At 37.8% G+C, this 25,918-nt stretch overlaps 2 protein-coding genes across 4 annotated transcripts; both read right to left on the bottom strand.

Moving 5' to 3' along the window:
• Positions 1 to 255: 255 nt before the first annotated feature.
• LOC146465043 (uncharacterized) lies at positions 256 to 5,282 on the bottom strand. Its single transcript, XM_085129000.1, has 7 exons — positions 5,121 to 5,282; positions 4,969 to 5,011; positions 3,384 to 3,572; positions 2,839 to 2,893; positions 1,831 to 2,112; positions 1,390 to 1,643; positions 256 to 692 (listed from the first exon to the last, which is right to left on the bottom strand). Exons 1-7 carry the CDS (start codon positions 5,280 to 5,282, stop codon positions 460 to 462), a joined length of 1,218 nt encoding a protein of 405 aa, XP_084985126.1. The 3' UTR covers positions 256 to 459.
• A 5,715-nt stretch (positions 5,283 to 10,997) lies between these two features.
• On the bottom strand, positions 10,998 to 24,928 carry LOC146465042 (uncharacterized). Of its 3 annotated transcripts, none has more exons than XM_085128935.1 (8): positions 24,317 to 24,928; positions 19,101 to 19,392; positions 18,004 to 18,046; positions 17,509 to 17,694; positions 16,987 to 17,047; positions 15,966 to 16,244; positions 13,525 to 13,778; positions 10,998 to 12,787 (listed from the first exon to the last, which is right to left on the bottom strand). In XM_085128935.1, the coding sequence occupies exons 2-8, from the start codon at positions 19,386 to 19,388 to the stop codon at positions 12,555 to 12,557; spliced, it is 1,344 nt and encodes a 447-aa protein (XP_084985061.1). In that variant the 5' UTR covers positions 19,389 to 19,392; positions 24,317 to 24,928; the 3' UTR covers positions 10,998 to 12,554. The 3 variants fall into 3 exon arrangements, with proteins under 3 accessions (XP_084985061.1, XP_084985060.1, XP_084985062.1); XM_085128934.1 differs by lacking the exon at positions 24,317 to 24,928 and adding an exon at positions 23,183 to 23,884; XM_085128936.1 differs by lacking the exon at positions 24,317 to 24,928 and having other exon boundaries at positions 19,101 to 19,852.
• Positions 24,929 to 25,918: the final 990 nt, after the last annotated feature.

The raw sequence follows: 25,918 nt of genomic DNA, 5'->3' as shown, positions 1-25,918 counted from the left end.
TTCTAGTAAACGCAAACTGGACTTAAAGTGTATTTGTGCCAGGGCAGTCAAAACCTTTGGACTTCGTTACTTGGGCTTGGTTCCAAGCACACTTGAAAAGTACATCAGTATGCATTAAACTGTTCGTGAAGTCAATTTATATGGGATATTGCCCAAGCGTGAAGTCAAAAAGGCTGGTTATTCGCCAAGCCAAGTTCCTTGGCTTCTACTAGCGTGTTACTGGGAATCACTATAGGCACTATTTTGAACAATGAATCACAGATAACGTGTTCTTGTTACCCACTACTGTCACACACTCCATGTTATTGTAAACAGAACGTCCACTAGCGTGTTACTAGGGAACCACTCTAGCATTATCTAACAAATGAATACAGATAACGTCTTCTTGTTACCCACTACTGTCACGTACTCCATGTGATCTAAAAAAACACTTTTAATATACAGTTGCTACTCAGGCGTTTATGCATTTTTCTGACAAATAAACGCCAATTTGTGATCACAATTAACATCTTCCCAATAACCAGTGCCATCATCCATAAGTGTCACGCAATGCTGAATATTGTAACGCTGATCAGGTTGCCCGGATGTCCATTTGGTGAAAGCGACACCAGTGTTGGCACTCCAATGGTACGATCCTGTTCTGTTGATGTCATTCAGCCCAATCCAGACCCCTCTGTTGTTCGGATAGTCGTCTGAAATATACAGACAAATTTCACTAATTTTTCCTCTTAACCATATATCTCCATTGTCAAAAATATTGTACTCTAATGCGATTAACAAAGACTTTTTTGAGTAGTCTTAACTGGCACGAAGAAGTGCTATGAAAGGCTTTCTAGGGCAGACCAGGATCATTTCTCTATCAATCAACGGTGCACGATCGATTTAAATTAGCGAAGATTAAAGTTGGTCATTCATAGCTCCAAAGTAACTGTCTAACTGAAGTTTAAAAAGGGAAATTTCCCATTTTTTTTTTTTAATTTACAAGAACTACCTAGAGAAGAAAAGTAAAGCAAAATTTTGAACAAAAATAATCACACGGAAAATTTGATTTTTATGAGGTATATGTTCAAAGGTATTATGAGGAAACTCCTGACCCAGTAGGCAAACTTGTTCACAGAAAGGGAAGGAAAGAATTAGTGACCTGGCCTTGGACTGGAAGCGAGGCTGGGATGACCTTGTTTTGATACAAACGTCACTGCTTTTCATATGTTGATCATGCTGTTCTTATGCTAACAAGTTTTCATTTACATATGAAAAGCACTGAGGTATCAAAACAAGGTTACCCTCAGCCTCGCTTCCAATCTAAGGCCAGGTCACTAAGGACACAACTGTAAGATGACCTATCGGTCATTGCTGTGAGCCGAATAAAAGACAAAACTTAAAACTAACCTGAGATACTTCTAATGCCGTCCTCATTAAGTGCGTCTCCAAACACTGTTAAATCTCCCAGGTAGCCATTCAGCAACTCGCCGTAATCCCTTTTATAACCTATGTCGTGTGTGACGTGTGATCTGTCCTTTATGAACCAGTGCGCCTGTACAGCTTCGGTGCCCACTTTGGTGCCGTTTACATGAATGTTAACCTCGTTCCGTGCTCGGTCCCAGACTACAGCGGCGTGAAACCATGTATCTATTGGAGGTGGACTGAAGAAATAAAACAAATTGATTGCTTTTTTATTCCGTATCGGAAAACGAAATCTAAAGTGCACACTCTAATCAATCGCAAATACGTGGACAACATAATAAACCAATCAAAACTCGATCGAAGCAATTAAAACAAGTAAATGAAACAGTTTCGATTGCATTAATCAAAGAAAAAAATGTACTTTACATTGTCTCAAATAAAGGTTTAAATCCTCCATCGCTATTAACAGCTGCAAAGAACACTTTTCCGTTATGACCGGCCATAAAAAGGAACTGTTTCTCTGTAGGAGGCCATATGGAGTATACTGGTGCCCATTCATTATTACGAACTAAAAGTTTCACCCAGCTAGCGAGTGTGAAGCTTCCATCGCGAAAATTCCTGGCTGGGGTGGTAGCGTACTCGCCAGATCCGTTGAGGTACAGATATTTCCTCCCACCTTCCTTCCGGTATTCGGCGCCATTGACCAATCTATATGATTAAAGGAAAACACTTTTTTTCAGATACATTGTGACACCAGCAGCTGTGGTCAACATTTTCCTTGCCACTGGAGTCACAGTCACGAGAACAGTCAGTCGTTAACAACGGGATACTGCCACCTCTGATCTTAGTTTTTGCCAAAAAAGAGACAAAGAATCAATAGTATTTATTCTCTCCCTTCCCTAAGTGAAATCACATTCTGATTGCCAAAGTCTGCTTTGGCGTCAAAAAGGTAATCAGTACTTTTTATTTTGTAATCACCTTTGATTTTACAATCTGTCAATGTGAGGTAGCAACCGGTGCTGTCTTTTTCCAGACCTTTTATCAAAAAGGTTATGTATCAGATAAACTTGGCAGATAAAGAAATTAGTGAGTTTGGGTGGAAGAGCTGGAACGCTGTTCAACAATATAAAAATAGACCAGAATAGAGGGCTGTTGTTCCCACCCTGTCGAACACATGGTGAGATAAAGACGTAAGATGATGACGATATATGGATAAGCAGGTTTCTTTCTATCCTATATGTAACAGCCCATTTAACAGTTGAGTGCTTGGTGACCTTGCCTTTGAGTGGAAGCGAGGCAGACTAGTTTGCATTTACATATCAAAGTACTGAGGTTTGTATCAAATGCAGCCTCGGCTCCGCTCAAAGGCTGGGTCACTAAGCCAAAACACTTATTGTACGACACATCAGTATATTTCATAAAACCACATCTCACGTGATGTCCGTATCATTCCCGTCAAGTTTCCAGTGGGCTATCACTCTATACGGATCTGCAATTCATAAGCGAAAAATATTTCGATAATGTCCCCGAGATATTTTAAGCTGCTATTAATACCGTCGTTTCATGACAACTTGAAAACACCTACACCGAATATACCCCTTCCACCACAAATATAAAAGCCTCCCCCCCCCCACTTAAATGTCAGACGCTAAAATCATTCTGCTTATAAACCACACCCTCACCCCTCCCTCCCGATATAATCCTATGGAGTGCAAGGGTCAGCTGCCGTTAGCTTTGTATCTGAAGCTGATTTTATTATTTCAAAATGAATCTCAAAATTCCCTCCAATACTGAAATACCAAAAACAGCGGATTTTAAACGAAAATAGGGGAAGCGTACATTTTCCGAAGAGTTTTCTAATAAATAAAAGCGGTGAAACTGATTGCTAACAGGCGTACAAAATCAGAAGAGATAACATTTTCAGCCAAAAATGACAAATATAAAAAAATAACTTAATTAATTAACAATAAAAATTTTACCTGGATGACTTGCATTGGTTTTGTCCTTTGCAAACATCTCAAAAACAAATCCATTTTCCCGCTCGCTTCCAATGGTCACCAGTTCACCTCCTTCTGCTTGGCAAACCTGTCTGGCTTGTTTCCAAGTTTTTCTTTCTGGAAAGAACTTGTAAAGTTTGGAACCAATTCGGAACCATCCATCACGAAGAGCTGATCAGGAAATGTAAAAAAAAAAAAAATAAATAAACTTTCTTCGCTCGCTAAGAACAGTAAAGGGACAAGACGTACATACCCATACACAGATTAAATGTAATCTCGAATTTACAACGTAGCCTATTGGCTAATACCTTTGAAAAAGAAACAAGTTACACTAAAATTGCATTACGCTCAAGTAGCTCCTCGTATGGCTCTGAGTGTCAGAGGGAGAATTTTAAATTGTAATCAAGGTTCTTTAATTTCTTAGACTCTTGATTAATTTCTGTTGCCCGAAGTTTCACATAAATGCCATTGTAAGCGACAATAATTTAAATGACTTACTGTTTTGGGTAGTAAATAATGTGATGACGTGAAACAGAGTGAATCTTTTTTTAATTTTTTATTCATTCGCCCAAGATCATCAACTATTACAATATTTCATCCATCAGTGTAGTGACAGTATTGAGCAGGAAGTCTCAAAAGCCTTTCTGGGCTTATCGAGCAGACCCCCCTTACTAACTGTTAATTATAACTCAGGCGATATATGAAATTATGATAATCTACGTTAAATTATTTATTCATATAATAGGGCAAGGAACGAGCTACAACTAAATTAAATTAAAATTAAAAAAATTAAATTTTAATACTTATATAGCGCCCTTTAACATCTAAATGATCAAAGGCGCTTTACAATCCAAGAAAGCTAATTACAAATCAAATCAAATCAAATCAAATCAAATCTTGGTTTTTTGAGGAGAGGGGAAAACCGGAGAACCCGGAGAAAAACCTCTCGGAGCAGAGTAGAGAACCAACAAACTCAGCCCACTTATGACGCCGAGTCCGGAAATCGAACCCGGGCCACATAGGTGGAAGGCGAGTGCTCAAACACTGCGCCAACCCTGCTCCCCGGTTCCGGGGTTCCTGATGTTATAGTAATAACATCAGACAGATCAAGAGAGAAAATACTAATTAGTAAAGAGTAGAAAACACAAAAATCTTTAATATCTATATTTGATTTGTGAGGATAAAGGTTTTTAGTTTTCGCTTAAAGTTGATTGACACCTGTTTTTTTTCCTCGAGTGTAGATTCTTTTTTGTAATGAATTGTATTCATTGCTTCTCAAAAGAGATTTTTCAGGAGTCTATTACGCGAAGCGTACAACTGCTATAAGTTCGTGTCACTTCGTTTTCACCTACCTACAATGTAGTTTTTTTAGATCAAAGTTCCCACAAATCCACTCTCCCACTGGAGCCTTCCTAGCCAGTCTCAAGCTTTACATAATTCCCATTTGAACCGGAACCGGGAAGTATTCTATGCGTATCTAAAAATAGACTGATATGTGAAAGCCTAGTATGCCGTTGTACGTTTCCGAGTAATGGGCTTCTGTATTTGCAGAATGGAGAACTGTTACCTGCTTTATGATAGCAAATATCATCGTCACAAGTGCCCATGTCCTAAAGAGACAACAGTATAATATTGTTTATATTAATGTTAGTAAAAATTAGCATTTGCCTCTTTCACTTTGAAAATCTTCTTTTAACAATGTAATTCAGATTAACTTACAACTGTTTGAAGGTAATCAAATCCTGGCCTCGGTTTGAAGTCGTTCGGACTCGCCATCTTGCTTGACGTGCTCAGCTCACACGTGACTTTTCGATCGTCGTCCTCGTGCTTGTTGATTGAAAAGCATTGTGGGGTGTTCAGGCACTCAAGGAGACAAGGCATTTTTCCATTGGTGGTTAGATTTTTGACGACGTGTCCAAATAAGGCAAAGTGTTTGTTCCCTGTAAAGAAGAACCTACCGCAAGCATGTACTGTAGAAATGTGTAGGAACAGCAAGCGAAGAATCATTTTTTGAAGAATGTATTGTTTATGTAGTAGAGGAACCTTAACCTAGGAAAAAAGGAATATGAAACTTGAAGTGAAATTCGAGTACAGTATCAGAGTACCAGATTTATGAGCAGCATTAAGCAGGCAACCCTCTTGCACGGACGCCTAGAGCTGACCCTGAGGGTGTTCCCTTGATATCGATTTGGTCGGTAGCTCTTCATTTCATTGACTGAATTAATCCCTTAAATTTGACATTTCTACTGCACAGTGGTGATTACTCCTGATGACATATCTCGAAAATGAAAAGAATAAATTGGGCAAAACAACGAACGACAGAAAAATGCTCCCAACCCTAGAAAGCAATGTAGCTGCAGGCTCTCTGGGTACCCGAAGGCAGAATTTTCCGCCAAAACGTCCTTTTATATCTAAAACTTACTGTAAATTAAAATCATTAAAGCAGAGAAATTTTATGGATAGGTAATCACATGATTTCGAGTGCAATTTGGAATAAAAAAGCACGAGTAAAATTTCAAAAGGCTAACAAATTGTGGTCTTACAATTTATTGTCTTACAATTACAAGTTATTTATTCAAAAATGCATGAGAAAAATAATGTGATTACTTATTTATAATATTAAAAAAAAATTGCGAGATAGCCTATCATTATGTCGAAGCAACGCAGGGAAATCACATGAAGTTTTCAGAAAATCTTCGAAAATCATCGGAATACTTTTGGTAATCTTCGGAAATCATTGGAAGTCTTCTAATGCTATTTTCGTTACGCATAAGGTCAACTTCGGCGATGCTCGCAAAACCGTGGATGACCGTCGACATCTCTTGGAGTTTCTTCGTATTAGCTTCGGAAATCTTCGTAATTTGCACGGAATTTCCTCTTTTTCTGTACTGCATCGTGTTTTCTGAAAACTGCATTTCTCTTAGCCAATCAGAATCAAAAAAATTCTTTGTGTATTAGCGGCTTATTAATATTAGCTGAACCAACCTAAAAACTGAAATATTTTGAGTGTGTTCAATGTTTTGCTCCCGCACAATGATAACAGTATTTCTTCGAATAACCCGATGTAGTTATAGGGTCGTATAGGGCCCTTTACTTGAGATGATACCATGTGTTACGAACTCACCTGTTGTCTGAGGGTGGATATCTCTATTTTTGCTGAGTACGTTTGGGAACGCAACAGTTTTTGAGCGCTGCCTTCGTTTGTGTACCAGGTTACTAGTAGAGTGTCAAGTAGCAGACAGGTGTTCCAAAGCGTTTATAATTATCACTGAAAAATATTTATTTTTTATGCATTACAGGCGCTTAAGTCTGAATGCTTGTATTAAAGCGGAAACAGAACTAAAAATGATGATTCTTCTTAAAAGGGACTACACTTTCAAGTTTGAAAGGAATTAATTTAATGGAGGTGCCAAATCAACAAAACGGCCAAGTGCTGCTAATTTCATCAGTTTTAGCCACAACAATAATAATTTCACCTTCACTGCAAAGTCGCTTATGTTCTGAGTGTAAGACCACGACCTCAAATTTAACATATCAATACCAGCTAAACGTGACAGCCATGTGTGGTTTAGTTTGCAGTTATTTATTACCCAACTATACCTTAATTGAAAGCGGTTTAATGACAAGACTGGTTTCATTTTGCTCTGTTTTTTATTTTTCAGAGAGTATTAGCAACTTTTAATTAAAGCGTACCAGGTGCCTTTTCAAAGTTGTAAATATTTGTTCTTGAATACAAAACGCGTTTTACGGTGACATGTAAACAAAGAAAAGAACGTGAATCACTATGTCATTCACGCATTTTAGCTTCCCTTCTCTCTTCCTGTTTGTCGGAAGCGTTCCAAAAAACTGAAAGTTTATGTAGTCATCTTAATTTGTTTTTCTCGCCGAAATGAAAGTCGACTATAAAAATAAGCGAAAAACCAGAACCACGTTTCGGTGTCATCTTGGCACCATTATCAAGTAAAGAATGTAACAGAAAAGATAATTTATACGCAAAGTAAAGGTGTGAAATAGAATAAACTAAATTAAGAGCAGCTTGCTGTAAATATCAACTATACCCATATAAAAGACGAAATTATCGCTGCGAACGCGAAACGGTCTGCTTTCATATTTCATCGACCGATTCCTGAAGTTCATCGCCGTTAGTTTCGATCCGAAGCCTGGCCGGTCGATTGACTGAATCAATTTTGTTGAAATGCGACTTGTCTTCTCAGGAGGAATAGACACAACAGTTGAATCATGAAAGACTTGACACCTTCTTTGACGATTTATTCCCCCAGATATGAAGTCGCTAATTAAGAAGGCCTTGAATTAAGTCGGATGATAAATTACCTTCAAACATTTCAAACGTTTTTTAGCGGTTACTGGGATGGAACGCCACGTGTTACTGAACATAATTCTGATAGGCAGCTTAATGTCATTCTAAGACGAGTAATCTGCTGGTATTTTTATCTCTCACTCTCATTGGTCAGTGTTCACAGATACTTTCTGATTGTCTGGGTATAATTAGCCGTCTTCACGGTTGAATGCTCTGTGGATTTTGATTGGTCAATTACCAGAAACTTTCTGAGTTTTGAGAAAGTATTTGCAATTTCAGATACTTTCCTAAAAACACGAAACTTTCTCATTCCAGATTGTTTTGATGCATTCCAGATTCTTTTGAAACAGTGTTCGATGCAGTAGCTGTGAATAAAATTGAATTGAATTGAATTGAATTGCAAAGCTAACATATTTAAAAGAAATTATAACTCACCATAAGGGAAGATCCCTCGTTTTTTAAAATATTTTTGCTGCTTTAACGCATTATAATGAACATTTGGACTCAACATAATTATGTTCAGGAATACTTCAGACAAAATAAATCTGTCCGCAACAAGCTGATTTATTCCAAATAATCTTTTCACGTAAATTCTGCGCCATTTAAATCATAATTTCTAAAAAAAAATAAAATTGCATAAACTTAAATGAATTAAACCTCAGTTCTCTTGATAAGATGCGTGTCATATGTTTATAAACTTTTTGCTACGCCATATATTTATCAAGACACGAATGTGTGGAAAACTATAATAATTATAGCACTAAAATTCTGGAAGCGAAAACTATAAAATTCATTTATTTCAACTACTAATCTAAGCCTCCAAACGTCTTTTGAATAAATAAACAAAATCCTCTCCCATGACAAGTATTCAGTATTTGTTTGGTGAAAAGAAAAACGCCTACCAGATTTTTAGTCTTTTTGGGTGATTTAATTAACAATTGTTCACCGAAGTGGAGGTGAATAGTGATGGATATTTATTTCGAGCCGCCAAGCTGCGAGGTTTATATCCATCACTTTCAAGTGAATAATTGTTTTAGTATATCCCACACAAGCTGAATAACTAGTGGACCAAAGCATTAATTAGTTTGACAATTATACCGACAAATGGTATGAAATTTTAAAATCTCGCGCGCCACGCGGTAAGCGATTTCTTATTGTAGAACGTCCCGTCTCGCTTTCTAGCAGACAAATAAAACTTTTGGAGATACTTGTTTAGTTCCTACAATTTTTCTGTGAAATTGGTCTTATTGTTGAAGCCATACTGAAAGATGTTTCATTGTTTTCATTGTAATTTTAGTTCTCGGCAGTTTTCGTAAACAAGGGATTGTATTTTCAATTTTCGCCTTAGAATACGAGGTTGAAAAGATTAAATAACTTACCATTTAATGCCATGAAACCAAACTTTGTTGCCATTAATGTGTTTTTTTTTTTTTTTTAACAGGCGCCTCGTTTACCGAAATAGTTTCCTCTTAAGTAACCGTGGCGAAACAAAAAGCCATCTTGTTTCTCTTCGACTACTCGGAAGTGGATAGTACTTGGGTAATCACCTTGCGCGAAAAATACTACTCACTTGTGTGAGAAATACCAACAATAAAAATAAAACAAATAAATGATATCTCTATACGAATCTTTTTAATTCTGTCTCAGTTCTAATAAACAGTGACCGTAGAAAAATGAAAAGGATTTGTATGGAGCCATTAAAGCATAAAAGAGCAAATACCTCGCTCCGAAATTTTCTAACACTGAGGCAATATTGAAATGATTTGTATGGTGTCTCGGAGCTTGAAAGTGCCAATATCTCGCCTGCAAATTTCAATAAAATGCTGACTTTGTAAAAAGTACGCATTTTTCATCAGGGTGTTTGCGATCATCTTAATAAATTCCATAATTTCAAAATTTTATTATAATAATGATAAAAAATGATTATGATCGCTTACGTGGTAAGTTCGAACGGGTGAGCTGGCCATGGTGCGCATGCTTTTACTAGTTGAACTGACATCAAACCTAGAAGAACCACTGTAAACGCTTAACACCACAGGCATCTTCATGCTTTAAGGGCCGTACATAGCGCGGGGGCAGAGGGGCAGCTGCCCCCGCCAGGGAAACTCAATTTTTTTTTTTCTAACATAGTGTTTGCGTTTGCTGAGCTATTTCTTGTAGCTATACTGCTCCAAAATCACACGAAAATTGACTAATTTGGCTGAAATAAATCTTCCTTCAATGTGAATACCAAATAATTATTTTGGAAAACCTTTCGAGGTAAAAGCCAGTGCGAGTTTTCTAAAGAAAATAATGATTTTGTAATTTGGGCTCGGCCTGAGGTATAGAATTTGGCGTGTAAATAAAGACTGACGCTACGCGACTCCCTGGCCCGTGTTTTAGCCTTTTTGAATCTAGCTTACACGAGTATGTTTTTTCAGAGCTAAAATGGTCTTTAAAGGCCTGCGCTACTCTCAAATATTTGTAGCGGTTTTGGAGGATTTGATAGAGCCTTGGATTTAACCATCGTTTGTTCAACATCACAGGTCATTCGTGCCTGATGAGTTTTGATGTCCTCTTAATCTGTGTGTTCAACGACGGTGTTTTTGATGCCACATAGGACATTTCAGCTGGGTTTGGTTTGGCTCATTTAAGTGCGTGATAGTTTTAACTGTCTTTCTTATTGAGATATGGCAATCTGTCGTTCCAGCTAAACAAGGTGTTTATGCCATTAAATCATGACAATTAAAGACAAAAAGCATCAGTGTGTTTTGTCTCCGTTCAAGGTCTTAGAGGGAACTTTCTGTGTATGTGTGTAAGGGTGAAAACAAAAACATCCAACTAGAAACCCTGTCTGTATACGGGAGAACCCTGTGAAGGGTGTGCGGAGTTTGCCCCCTCAGACAAAAAATCCCGCGTACGGCCCTGTAAATTATAACTACAGGACACTGCAGATAGTCTGCACTGGAGCTCGAGAGTTGTATGTTCACCGATCAGTGAAAACTGAACAGCCTGTGTGAACCGCTTAACTTTTATGCTCACGAAAAACACGCTTGAAATTTTGCCAACAAGGTGACACAATCAGGAGTTTCAAGGAAAATTGCTTAGACAGCCGGATACTACCTCCCATTTATTAATTATCAGTTTTACACAAATTCGATTAGGTTGAGAAAAGGTCGTAGAGATTCAATGATTCAGTTATCAATGAGATTCGGATTACATTTATCTCATTTCATTTGGATTAGAATTTGGCACCTATAATTTCCAGTTTTTAGATAGATAATTATCACGCTGAGAGACTTTTTTTAACAATTTTTATTTGCCTTACATGAAACGATATTTACAAAATGCCAGCTGGCAGGAGGCAGAACAGCTAGCTATTTACAAGCGAGGCCGAGGAGTTGAACTCGGGGCTACCGAGAAACAACTCCAGGCAGCGGTCAGAGCGGGACTTGGACCCGGGACCTCCGACTTACAAGTCTGACGCCCTAACCACTCGACCACGCTGCCTCCTAGATGAATGCAGCCATTTGCAGATAAGTAAGAACGAACTAGAGTCATAACTTCAGAAAGTCTATCGATGATCTGCAACTGCTCAAAGTCTAACCGGCAATAGTAAGTAGATTTTTATGCAATCTCCCATTAAATGCATGAACACTAGAGACTCTCTACGACTTCGAGTTTTCCAATAGGCCAATCTTTGCTGACGTCATTGTTTACATTTTTCCTCATTAGCATACGACTTAACTAGTAGACGCCGTGGCCGTATATATGAACTAAATGCAAAAGTTAAAAGAGCTGATTAAGTTGAGCACTTTGTGCAATGTTCAGCTCTTTGCAAGCAATATTGAAGGAAATATCAACCATCATCAAAAACTGCGAAATTGCTGGGTGGCAAAATTTCGAGTTTTTAGAAGAGAATTTCTCCGAAACCATTCGATATATTGGGCTCAAATTTTCAGTAAAAACTGAAACTGTTATGCCCTTTCAATATTCAGGGGTTTTATTTTATTACCTTCATCAGATAATGATAAGTATATGTTAATGGACAAAAAGTACAAACGAAGATTCGCCTATTAAGAGAAAGATCTCGGCCGAGAGAACTAGTGTCATTTTGGCGGGAAAAACAGATAGCTGTAATTATTTTACTACGAGTTTTTTGTAAAAACGGCGTAGCGGCGAAAACAAGTCCTCGAAGCGTAGGTGATCCCGACGTCTTTTTGGAATTGTAGAAGGGGTTAGCTATCATCATTCAAAATTAATGGGTTTCATTGACCGCTGGTAACCATACAAACTATGATTAGTGTTAGTTATATTATTTTATAGTAGTCAACTACAATAATATATTTGTGATTCGCCTTTTTTGAATTGCAATAAACACAGGCCGACATTTCGCGCTAAGTGCATTGATATGCATAGTACGTTTTAATACTTCCTTAAACTTTTCTCGCATTATATTGTGAAGAAATGTTTAATCATAAAGCTATAGAGGACAATAATTTGGCAGATTTTACTGGAACGTCAACTAGAAAAACTTCCCTTGAAACATGAACCCGTAGCTCTAGAACATGTAAGTTCAAGTCTTTGTTCCATAATACTTCTCTGAAAGGGTATTAAACGAGATCAGTGCGACTTCTTAGTTTCCCCCTTTTAAAACTTGTAAAAACTTACCGCCTCGAGTCTCGTCTATATTTTTTGCTACCTGAAAGCGCGATTACAAAGGAGAAATTATCATTGGATATTGCAGAATACAATTCGGATAAGTAGCATTTTACAGTTAATCCTGGCATCTAAAGCAAAACCCCTTACTTTATTCCTTCACTGTACTCAACTGATATTTCGCATGTCCTTCAAAATTAGTTTTGTTTCTCGCAAATAAAGGGGAGCTGTCTTCCACAGCTTGTATCCGTCCAGCTGCCTCCGTGAACTGCTATTTCTACGCAGTTCTCGTAATCCTTCCGGTTGTCTGGTTGGCTAGAAGCCCAGTTGGTGTAGGTCACGTGACTGCCGTCAGCCCACAGGAATTTTCCTTCCTTGGTGACGTCATTAAGTCCGATCCAAACTCCACCAAATGGGTCTTTATTTGGATCTGCAATCGGTCAATTTACATTCAAACTTCAATTCAAACTGTTTGGTTCAAGGGCTCATCACTTCGTACTCAAACTTGTCCGATATCCAATATAAGGTGAGTGTATACAGCTGTTTCGACAAAGGTTGTCCAAAATACCCATTTTATTTCAATCAAAGCTCAGAATCCATATTGTCCGTCATCTCAAGTTTTCGCTGTACGGTCGAGGCATTTTGGATTCTGAGCTTTGATTGAAATTTATTGGGTATTTCTCAGACTTCCTTTCGGCATTGTCGCGTACGCTTTTACGGTTTTTTGGACAACCTTTGTCGAAATAGCTGTATACACTTACCTAATATTGGGGATCAGACAAGTTTGAGTACGTTCTGTGCATCGTTCTTCGCATCTCGAGATACTCGGGTTCCTATGTGTGGTGCCTACTAATACGGGGATATTCTTGCGCGGTTTAAACTTATGCGAAGAAAGCAGAACTTAGCTAGTGCTCTTGGTATTTGAAAAGAAAATTGGGGGTAGCCATGCATTTTTCAGAGATAATACAGCTTCAATTTGTTTCTTAGTTGTCTCTAAAAAATGCGTGGATACCCCCAATTTTCTTTTTGTATTCCATTAGCCCTTGCAAAGATCTACTTTTCCCAAATAGTAATAAACTGCGCAAAAATACCTCTGTATTAGTAGGCACCGTCCTTAAGATAGCATGGACAGTGTGATGGTGATCGATGACAGTAATTTCAAATTACCTGTAATATTGGCCAGCTCCTCTTGGGTCAGCGCCTTTCCAATAATCATCAGATCTTTTAGATATCCCCGTAACCTCATCCTATTGTCTTTCTTTAGTCCGATTTCATACACCGTGTGGGAATTTTCCCTGATGAACGTGCCGTTCGCTTGAGCCTCCGTTCCAACTTTCTGACCGTCAAGAACGAGGTAAACCTCGTTTGTATGTTGGTCCCAGGCTGCGGCCATATGAAACCACTCGTCAACTGGGGTATGCCTAGAATTATTTGTAAAGAATTATTGGATAAATTTACGTGCCATGAATATCGAACGACATTTTCCTTAACAGTTTATATCTGTTAAAAGAAAATTCGTTACGCCATTTACAGTTTTAAGAATAAAAATAAAATAAAATAAATGGGAATATCTGCATGTGGATTCCAAGGGTGGCTCTTCTGTCCATTTTTTCCAGATAGAATTGGAATTTAGAAATGTTGGTTTTTGTGGTGGGAGGAAAACCGGAGAACTCGGAGAAAAACCCTCGGGGCAGGGACGAAAACTATCAACAAATTTAACCCTCCTATGACGCCGAGTCTAGTAATCGAACTCGGGCCACATTGGTGGGAGGCGAGTGGGAGCGCAAAATCCAGTTTGACCTTGGGCAGTTAATGCTGCTTTCCCATTGTTTCTAGTGTTTAAAGTGTTATGATTCAATCGTTGAAAATAATTGTTAAATGGAGAACACATGCAGTTACATTAAGGCAGCCAACTTACATTCAAGACAACACGCTTTGTTTTGTAAAAAGTTGTCAATTGTTAAATTGAAGATCATAGTTGCGGACTGCATTTCGGGGAAATGATTTCGTGCCTTTGTCTCTCAATGGAGCGGATCATGCGTTTACGGGATTCCGACCAACCAAGACTATTATAGCCGCGAAACGTGAATATTGGCATAATCATCGACTGGTAAATTCGTTGGGCACTAAAAGTATCAATATTAGAACGGATGCGCCGTAAAAGGTTCACTCTTCCTGCTGCCTTCTTGTTAATTTTGTGAAATTGCGTTTCAAAATATAGTGTCGGGTCCAGATGCACGCCGAGGTACTTATGGCATGTAGTGGTGTTGATGGAAAAACCATATTGACCGAGAGGGTTGACTTGACGGCCATGAAACAGACTCTACCGTTCACTGGTACCAAACAGCATCACCTCAGTTTTTCCCTTCATTATCACGAAACCAGGTAAAGAGATTATCCAGGTCCTAGGAAAGATTGCCTAGAATCGCATCGATATCACTTGTGGATGTAAAAATCACTGTGTCATCGGCATAGGTGATAACCCTACAGTGATGGAGTGGACTATGCACATTAATAAAGAAGATGAGAAAAAGGAGAGGCCCCGGAATGCTTCCTTGAGGAACTACGGTATAAACAGGTTTTAGTTCGGAATGCACGCCATTAAATTGAACCATCTGCTTGCGAAGGAATAGATAATCAGAGAACCATTGTATTTCCATATCATATACGCCGTAACGGGACAGTTTTCTGTTTTCTTCCTATTAGCACATAACGTATAACGTAAATCGTTAAGTTATTGCTATAATTGTTACTGCTGCACAATTGGAGATGATGATGATGATGATGATGATAATGACGATCATCATCATCATCATCATCATCATCATCATCATCATGAACTATTGGTATCGAAGTATTGCGGGATTACGCAAAAGCTAAAGAAGCCAATAGAAAGAGGGGAAGATATTACAAGTGAGGGTTTACTGAATCCTGTAACGACAGAGGGAATTTTTAAGAAAATAATAAAGAATAACACGAAATTGGGAAGCAATAGACCCTTCTCCAAAAAGGCGGCAAAGGATTTGAATGAGTTCAATTGAACTGAACGCAAAACTGAAACTAGCGCTGGAAGGAGAGCACCTTAACTTTGGTAACCTTGCAAAATTTCAGCATATTAGGTATTAGATAGGAAACGTAAGATAAAATTTGACAAATTTACAGACGTTTGTACGACTGGGGGTATACGTCATACCTCCAGTAATACAAACGTCTGTAAATTTTTCAACTTACATTTTCTCAGCTGATATTACACCTGATAGGCTGAAAATTGGTAGGGTTACTAAAGCAAAGGACTCTTTTTAGTGCAGGTATACGTTTTTAATTTTGACTTATTTGAATTTTCGGCCGCCATTTTGGAGAAGGGTCTATTAGCCTCGCCTTTTTCTCCCCAGTTGCTAATCACCGACAAGTACTTTAAAAACAGAAGGTAAACAGGTTAAAACAGCATGCATCTTTTTAAAAAGTGCGTGCATCACTCCTGGTGAAATGTTTGAATGATTGGACTACGACGATTCATTTAGTTAAAAGTTGTGTAATGACTGTGTTGCTATCCTAAATTAAACGTCTTGTTTAACGTAGCTGAATGGTAATTCCTTATTAGCATTTACCCTGCAGAAAGCCATTCCTTGTATTCCCCAATGTTGTTGTAAGCCGCAAACACACATTTTCCACCATCGTATGCACCGACAAGAAATTGTACTGGAGGAGACCAATCCGAGTAAATTGGTGAAAAATCACTAACCGGGCTCTCCAGTTTAACCCAACTGGTGATGGTGAAACTTTCGCGTCCAAAGTTTACGGCTGGAGTAGTCGCGTGGGCGCCTGATCCGTCGAGATACAAAGACTGGATACCGTCCTCTTCTTTGTAAGTTGCTCCATCCATAAGACTGTTTAAGGGTCAAAAGAGGACGTTATAAGGATAGTTCGATTTCTGTCAGTTTTATTAATGTCGCATTGACCAAAAATGAGTGGTTTGAATTTATATTGAAACGAAGTTAATTTACGTAAAGAGAATATGGTGCAGCTCTGAGAAATGCATGTACACGGGCAAATCAACTTAAGTCAATTTGATTTCGTTACCTCGGCAGTTTTTCATTAATACGTCTTATGATTGAAGGATCGAGCACACAGTTGTCCTGTATAGGCAGGATTCATGCATGTAAGTATCCTGCTTCACTAGCATGTGTCTTACAAGGCTATCGTTCCAAAAACCCATCCGAGTGCATGGCAAATCACGATATCCCATCTCAGTCAAGACAAATAAACAATAACCTTTAAATGGCGCGATCATGTGCACAGTTTATCATAGGATATCTCATCTGTTCCGAGAAGCAAATAGTTTTGTTCGGGCTGCAAACTTGAGAAAGCCGTTGATAGCTTGGATCTCCGAAACGTGGGACAATGCCTGAGAATATGAGCTTTTATTTTTGTCAAAATCAAAAGACAAAGAACATATGTTAAGAAATCATCTCATATTTCCCAATTTCAGTTGAAGCTCATGGCGTCATGTAGCACATTTTAACTAGTACGGTTGCAGGCAAAAGAAAATAATAGCAGCTTTTAATAAAATGTTATCACTTGAGGCGGTCAGTGGAAAAAATAAAAGACAAACTGGGTTACTTTACTCACTTTACATCAGAATCAGTTCCATCCAGTGTCCAGTGCGCAAGAATTTGGCTTAAACTGTCACCTTTAACAAACAAACAAACAAACAAACAAACAAACAAACAAACAAACAAACAGTTACGATGTACTGCTTGGATACTTTTGAAGTTGAAACGTATTAAATCTAGATGGGCGGAGTGCGCCCTTAAGGGAGTACTGTAAGATTTTTTCTCGTTTCAGTAAAGAGCAGATTTTAATTGAGTGTCGAAAGTAATTTCACGTTTCCTTTGGTTTTGCTTTACTTCGCTCCGTGATTGGCCAGCAAAACCCGCGCCACCTAAACCAATCAGCAGCAAAACCAAAACCAATCGTGCCTTGCTTGCACGCGTTTTCCCATGTTTGGCGCCGGTTGCATGAAGTTGCTTCAATTTCTGATTGGTTCATTGGGCTGTTTGCGTCTGTTGTGATTGCCCAGAGTTTGGTATTTTTTTTTTAGTTTTACGACACTCAAATGAAAACCGCTGTGGTATGGTAATAACTATTAACCTGCGGTTGCGTTTGTTATAAATCGGTCAATTAAATGGGCAATGAATTTATTCTTGTAATTGCTGTCGATTGACACCAGCTCTCCACCAATCGCCTGACAGTATTTCCGTGCTCGTCCCCAGGTCTTTCTCTCAGGAAAAATCTTGAACTTCTTGGAATTATAGATGAACCAGTCATCCGGAAGAGCTGAAAAAGAAAACAATCAAGAATCAAACGAACGAAATAAAATAGGCAAGTGAAACTTTGTTCTCAGTTTTCCTATCAACCGCTTTTTAAATAAACAAAAATAAAAGTAACCAAATAAAGAAAATTGTCTTATAATCTAAGATGTGTGGCTTTTAATTTTCCTCTCTTTGGGCTGCTGTTTTGCCGTGTTTACTAATCAACGTTACGAGACTAAACCAATAATCTCGAGGGATCTTTTTCAGTGAAGCAAATAATTGCTACTTCCCATCCAAAACCTTACATATAGCACTGTTTCCAATCGCTTATTACCTGCTCTGTAGATGCAATGATCCACTGTGCAGCGAGGAACTTCCTAAAGTTAAAGCAAAGGGTGTTAGGGTCAGCTGCAAGTGAAATTAACTCGTTTCTTTATTTCTTATCGATAAAAAGGTTCTAGCGAAGCCATTTACTGGAAAAGCCAATCAAAGAATATTACATCTTGGTGGATTTTGTTTAACTTTTACACCCTTTCCCTAAAATTTGAAGGGCAACAGTGTCCAACTTATTAATAATTCACGAAAGGACTGAATAAAGGAAATTACTTCTGTGAAGGAGGTTTGGACAAGTGAACTTAATTATCCGATTAAATTTAGTGAACTCTTGCTTTGAATTTCTTCAAGAAATATCAGTGGGAAGTTATATCTCAAACTCATCAATAATTCATAAGTTTGCTTGCAAATAAAAAAATGGCTTAATTCTTCACGGGCATGAGTTTTGATACCCAATGAAAACGGAAATGAAAACCATACCTATTTTAGATCAGTTATCATGATTCATGCATAAAAAAAAACAAAAAAATCAAACACTTGCATTTTAATGAGTTTTGCACAGTATATTTTATTTCACTGTACTAGGCTATTTTAATACATTCGCAGACTTACTTCCGCCGATAATAAATAATATTATTTTAGATAATTCACCTTAACTTTTACAGAAAAATTAGGAAAAGCGACTTCGAAATGTTTGTATATCTGATGAAACACACTTTCGAGTGTTTGATATGGCTTTTCAAATGATTAATAATTCTTGAGAAACTCAAGCCTAAAGTTGGCAAAATGTCATGATAACTAGGAACACATGAGTTTGAGAAAGATTGCGTGAAACACTGATTCCACTTATTTAAGGCTTCACCTTATTACCAAAACGTTCGCAATACAAAGCACAAGAATACATCAACATCATCAAAAAACAGTCAACATATATGCGTTATTGACCAAGCGTGAAGTCAAGATGGCTGTCGGATATTGGCTAGGTTCCTTTATTTCATATTCCCTCCCTTATTCTCACCCCCACCCCACCCTCTTCCCACCCCTCCCCATCCCACTTTCTTGTATTAACAAGGGTTTATTTCATATTTCGTTTCTTACCGCCATCTCATGGTATCGATATCCCGTCTTCATAACTAGGTCCTGTGGAGCATTTTTCCGACTTGAATTATTCAGATCGCAGGTGACCCAGCCTGATGGTAGCTTCTGCGCATGTACATTGATAGAGAAGCACATTGGCGTGTCCACGCAATCCCACTCACACTTTATTGGGTGGTCGGCAGTCAAAGTTGTTATCACGTGATTTTCTAAAGCCACTCCCTCCTCTCTGACAAATTTGGCCATTCTGCATCCGACAACAAGGGGTAACCACAGCAGGTTTATCCACATTATTCTGAAATTTAAAACATGGGGATTGGAATAATTCTGTTTGTAAACAAATTAAATCTTGCAGAGTAACCGGTTGACAATATTGTCTAGCCTTTAACATTAAAAACTCTTCCGTTAATTACGATCGCTGAGCTTTACCTACGCCTTTAACTACGTAGGTTTTTGTTTACCTCGTTTATAGTTTTTCGATTCGGGCAGAATTTTCCCCCCGTCGAATTTGAAAATTTATAACTTTGCTAATATTTTTGTGACACGAAACACTGTGACGTTTAAGGAAAGCCTTTTCAAATTAACTTTCTTGCAGCAAATTTGAGTTGTTAGATCATTTTCCTTACTTCGGGGACATCAAAAAATCCAAGATGGTGGATCCTAGATTACTGTCATTTTGAAATCGTGACGTAATTCCCCCATGATGTGACGTCATCGCTTCCCGTTGCCGAACTTAAAGGAAACACCTTTCTGAAGAAGTGCTATCTATCTACCAAGTCTGCTTGTCATACCTTTTATATTTAAGAAGTTACAGGAGAGGTGAAAGGAGGGAGATCACCCAAGGTCCCGAAGACAGGAAAAGAGTCTGGTCTAAGAAATAAACATTTCGGGTCGGACCAACACTCAGGGTCTTTAAAATCAATTGAGGAACAAAGTGCTGCCCTTGTAATGACATCTCCAAATGGTTAGACTTTCTAGTCTTCTCGAATAAGGACGATAAATCGTATGGCCCGTCTCACAACCTCTGTTCATGATTACTTTGTAGGACGTTAAAGAACCCACACATCGTTCGCAAGAATAGGGAACGTAGTTCCAGAAGCTGTGGTCTGGCCTTCTGTCTTTCACGCTCATGCTTGGGTTGAGTGGGTGGGTGGGTGGGTGGTTGAGATCTAATATGGGCCGATGTTGACGTCCGATCTCACCCCATAGAATTGTAAACCGACATAAGACTTGGTGATATGTCCAGTATATAAGAATTTCATTTATTTCATTTCAATTCATCTCTTCATTTTAGATGCGAAAGCAACACTCCAGTATTGAAAGAACAATTTTAATTTTAATTTTAATTTTAAAGAGCGCTTTCGAATGCTTCTTTTCATTCACTAACCAAAGTAAATAACGACAAAATTAGGGGCCGCAAAGAGAGATGACGGCTGAGAGATCTTCATGGTGTCCAACTAACCACATCGACTTTGTTTTTTAAAATTATTCTTTTTTATTATTTATAATTTTATGCAGGGAAATCGTCAATAAAACATTGCTATGGTAATCTAAGTAACGATTTCGTTGAAACAGGAATCACCAGATTCAATTTATTAATTATTACCTAGACGAGGCGAATCCCCTTTTTTACTAAGAGCACTGTCTACACGTCTTGTTCAAAGCAATTATATGAACCGAAGTGTAGTGAAGTAAGGTGGAATTTATCAAAGACCATAGCATTGTTCAAAATAAATTATTGCATGTCTTCCCACCTGGATTATTTATGTGTTTTTCTCATGGTTTTCCTGTTTGTTTAGCCGATTAACAAAAATGACTGCAGAATATCCGAAATGCCATAAAACAACCTTCATTTTATCTTATTGCTTAGAGCAAGAATTAACAATTCTCTAACAGAATTGGTTCAAGTACAAATGGAGCAACCAGAAAGTCTTTACATTTTAAAACCAAACAAACTTTCTCTGGCTAACGAAATTGTTAAGAAATAAGCTTTCGACTACCAGCATGAAGCATTCAACGAAACGTTCGTTAAAGGCTGCACTCGATCTGGTAACCGAATTCTCAATAGGCCATTTTCGAGTTGGTGTGAAACTCATTATGAAGACGAATCTAAGTGCAAAGCTTTCCATGTGAAGAATTCGGTGCCATTTAAATCATAATTTCTGAAAAAATGAGATTGTATAAATTAAAATGAATTAAACCTTAGTTCTCTTGATAAGATGCGTGCCATATGTTTATAAACGTTTTGCTACGCCATTTATTTATCAAGACACGAATGTGCGGAAACCTATAATTATTATAGTACTGAAAAGCTGGAAGCGAAAAACTATAAAATTTATTTATTTCAACTAATGATCTAAGCCTCCAGACGTATTTTAAATAGATCTAAAAATTATCCTTTCCCATGGCAGGTATTCAGTACTTGTTTCGTGAAAAGAAAAACGCTAACCAGTTTTTGCCAAAAAATTCGTTAGTTTCCTTTCAATCGATCGACCAGTCTTTCAACAAGTAATTTGGCGACTGGCCAAGAACTCAGACTTATCTCTTAGATAAAATAAAGCTGCTTTCAGTTGTCGCTGAGAATAAATTTAAATTAGAAATCATATAAAATTTAAAACTCCCTCTACACTAGTATGTTTGGCCCAATAAAAAGAGCTAGCTAGAGTCTGTCGTATCCTATTAGAGATTAAAAACCTAGTAAAAAATGAATCCAATGTAGTCTTGGGTGTATTTTAATCTGCGTGGGCATGTATTAATTCTTGGACGTTTAATTTTCAGGCAATTTAAGAAATGGTTCATGCTTAGCGTGCGTATATCGAGTTATGGATGCACGCGATAAGTTTGGAGAGTACGAGAGTTGCTCGAGGCGTAGCCGAGAGCAACTCTAGCTTCTTGAGTGCTCTCCAAACTTCCCAAGTGCATCCATAACTCGATAATGCAAATAATGTCTTTAAAAAGCATCTGTTTGGGTTATCTAGCTGCTAACAACTGCCTCCCACGAGTTAAAATACACCTGCTAGGACGGTTACCTAAGCTTCCATGGAGTGGCGCAGAGTCGGTACACTAACTCAGCTGTCAAAAACGTAATAAAATTAAAGGGCGATTGAAAGTAGGGTATAGAAATGCGCTCATTGGCGTGAAAAGTAAAACAGTGAGTAGACATGGTGCTTGTAATCTAAACAGGTGGGACTCCTGCTAGTTGATAAGCTCTCGTATAATAGCTTCTACAAGCATTTCAAATTGTACCTTTTAAATACCCAATAAATTAAGAAACACACCACGATTTTTTTTTTATCCACTTGTTAGTACCCAAAATTAATTAATTATCAAAGGTGCCTATGTTTTTATTATTATTTTACGGTCCAACACCTCCTCCACCACAGCGACAATGTCTCGCTTGGCTGACAAAAAAAAATACTAACTAAAATATACCTTCATTGGCCTATTTACCGAGAGTTGGACTGGGTTTAAATTTATATTCCATTTAGTCTTTTTTTGGTGATTTAACAATAAAAATAAAATAAATAAATGATGACTCTATACGAATCTTTTTAATTCTGCCCCATTTCTAATAAACGGTGACCGTACAAAAATTGAAAGGATTTGCATGGAGTTATTGAAGCATAAAAGTGCAGATACCTCGCCCCGAAATAGACCTATTCGGCTAACGCAATGTTGTACCCAATTCAAATCCTTTGGGCATAAAATGTTTTGTCCTAAGTATTTCCATATCATTTAACTGTGAATGCTACTTGAATTGGGTACAACATTGAGTTAGCCGAATCGGTATATTTTCTAACACTGAGGCAAAATTACAAGGATTTGTACGGTGTCATCGGAGCATAAGAGAGCTAATATCTCACCCGCAAATTGCAATAAGATGCGGATTTGGTTGCCAGTAGGCATTTTGTTTTTCATCATGGTATTTGCGAACATCTTAATCAATACCATAACTTCAAAAATTCAAAGACTTGTGACTTGACTGAGGATTCTCGCAGTAAACGTGTCTTCAATTTGCTGTATGTGTTCGCCATCTAATTTCTTTAATACAAACAAACAAGTTTGTGAAGAGGACCATTACTTACGTTTTAGTTTGTCTAAATAAGCTTTGCTCGTCCTTCCTTTTTGAGGGCTCTGTATCAGGCCTGCAAATAATGTCTTCAAAAAGCACCTGTTTGGGTTAACTAGCTGCTAACAACTGTTTCCCACGAGTTAAAATACACCTGCTAGAACGGTTACTTAAGCTTCCATGGAGTGGCGCAGAGTCGGTACACTAACTCAGCTGTCAAAAACGTAATAAAATTAAAGGACGATTGAAAGTAGGGCGTGGAAATGCGCTCATTGGCGTGAAAAGTAAAACAGTCAGTAGACATGGTGCTTGTAATCTACACAATTTGCACTCCTGCTAGTTAATAAGCTCTCACATAACAGCTTCTAGAAGCATTTCAAATTGTACCTTTTAAATACCCGATGAATTAAGAAACACACCAGGGGTTGTTTTTTATCCACTTCTTAGTACCCATTGCCAAACTCGACAAAAAATAACTTACTAATTAACAAAAAATAACTAGCTAAAATATACCTTCATTGCCCTAATTACCGAGGGTCTGCAATGGGTTTAAATATATATCCCATCTAGTCTTTTTTGATGATTTAACAATACAAATAAAACAAATAAATGATGACTCTATACGAATCTTTTTAATTCTGCCCCATTTCTAATTAACGGTGACCATAAAAAAATTAGAAAGATTCGTATGGAGATATTAAAGCATAAAAGTGCAGATACCTCGCCCCGAAATAGACCTATTCGGCTAACGCAATGTTGTACCCAAGTCAATTCCTTTGGGCATAAAATGTTTTGTTCTAAGTATTTCCATATCATTTAAATGTGAATGCTACATGAATTGGGTACAACTTTGAGTTAGCCGAATCGGTCTATTTTCTACCACTGAGGCAAAATTACAAGGATTTGTACGGGGGCATCGGAGCGTCACCCGCAAATTGCAATAAGATGCGGATTTGGTTGCAAGTAGGCATTTTGTTTTTCATCATGGTATTTGCGAACATCTCAATCAATCCCATAACTTCAAAAATTCAAAGACTTGTGACTTGACTGAGGATTCTCGCAGTAAACGTGTCTTCAATTTGCTGTATGTGTTCGCCATCTAATTTCTTTAATAAAAACAAACAAGTTCTTGAAGAGGAACATCACTTACGTTTTAGTTTGTCTGAATAAGCTTGGCTCGTCCTTCCTTTTTGAGGGCTCTGTATCAGGCCTGCAAATAATGTCTTCAAAAAGCACCTGTTTGGGTTATCTAGCTGCTAACAACTGCCTCCCACGGGTTAAAATATACCTGCTAGGACGGTTACCTTAGCTTCCATGGAGTGGCGCAGAGTCGGTACACTAACTCAGCTGTCTAAAACGTAATGAAATTAAAGGGCGATTGAAAGTAGGGCGTGGAAATGCGCTTATTGGCGTGAAAAGTAAAACAGTGAGTAGACATGGTGCTTGTAATCTTAACAATTTGTACTCCTGCTGGTTAATAAGCTCTCATATAATAGCTTCTACAAGCATTTCAAATTGTACCTTTTAAATACCCAATAAATTAAGAAACGCACCACGAATTGTTTTTTTTTTTTTTTATCCACTTGTTAGTACCCATTGCCAAACTGGACCTCTTTCATTGGTTTCCTTTCCTGTGCTACAAACAAGTACAAAGTGCACTAGGCGACACTATATTTGTGCTTATTGCTAAGGCTGTAGATCACCTCACTTTACCAGCCTAAATTAATAATTAATTATCAAAGGTGCCTATGTTTTTATTATTATTTTACGGTCCAACACCTCCTCCACCACAGCGACAATGTCTCGCTTGGCTGACAAAAAAAATAACTAACTAAAATATACCTTCATTGGCCTATTTACCGAGAGTCTGCAATGGGTTTAAATTTATATTTCATTTAGTCTTTTTTTGGTGATTTAACAATAAAAATAAAATAAAATAAATAAATAAATAAATAAATAAATAAATAAATAAATAAATAAATAAATAAATAAATGATGACTCCATACGAATCTGTTTAATTCTGCCCCATTTCTAATAAACGGTGACCGTACAAAAATTAAAAGGATTTGCATGGAGTTATTGAAGCATAAAAGTGCAGATACCTCGCCCCGAAATAGACCTATTTGGCTAACGCAATGTTGTACCCAATTCAAATTCTTTGGGCATAAAATGTTTTGTTCTAAGTATTTCCATATTATTTAACTGTGAATGCTACATGAATTAGGTACAACATTAAGTTAGCCGAATCGGTATATTTTCTAACACTGAGGCAAAATTACAAGGATTTGTACGGTGTCATCGGAGCATAAGAGAGCTAATATCTCACCCGCAAATCGCAATAAGATGCTGATTTGGTTGCCAGTAGGCATTTTGTTTTTCATCATGGTATTTGCGAACATCTTAATCAATCCCATAACTTCAAAAATTCAAAGACTTGTGACTTGACTGAGGATTCTCGCAGTAAACGTGTCTTCAATTTGCTGTATGTGTTCGCCATCTAATTTCTTTAATACAAACAAAAAAGTTTGTGAAGAGGACCATTACTTACGTTTTAGTTTGTCTAAATAAGCTTTGCTCGTCCTTCCTTTTTGAGGGCTCTGTATCAGGCCTGCAAATAATGTCTTCAAAAAGCACCTGTTTGGGTTATCTAGCTGCTAACAACTGCCTCCCACGAGTTAAAATACACCTGCCCACACGGTTACCTTAGCTTCCATGGAGCGACGCAGAGTCGGTACACTAACTCAGCTGTCA

This window comes from Pavona decussata, unplaced genomic scaffold, assembly GCF_977016875.1.
Source record: "Pavona decussata unplaced genomic scaffold, jaPavDecu1.1 SCAFFOLD_157, whole genome shotgun sequence".
Lineage (NCBI taxonomy): Eukaryota > Metazoa > Cnidaria > Anthozoa > Scleractinia > Agariciidae > Pavona > Pavona decussata.
This window is presented reverse-complemented; position numbering and strand designations above follow the sequence as displayed.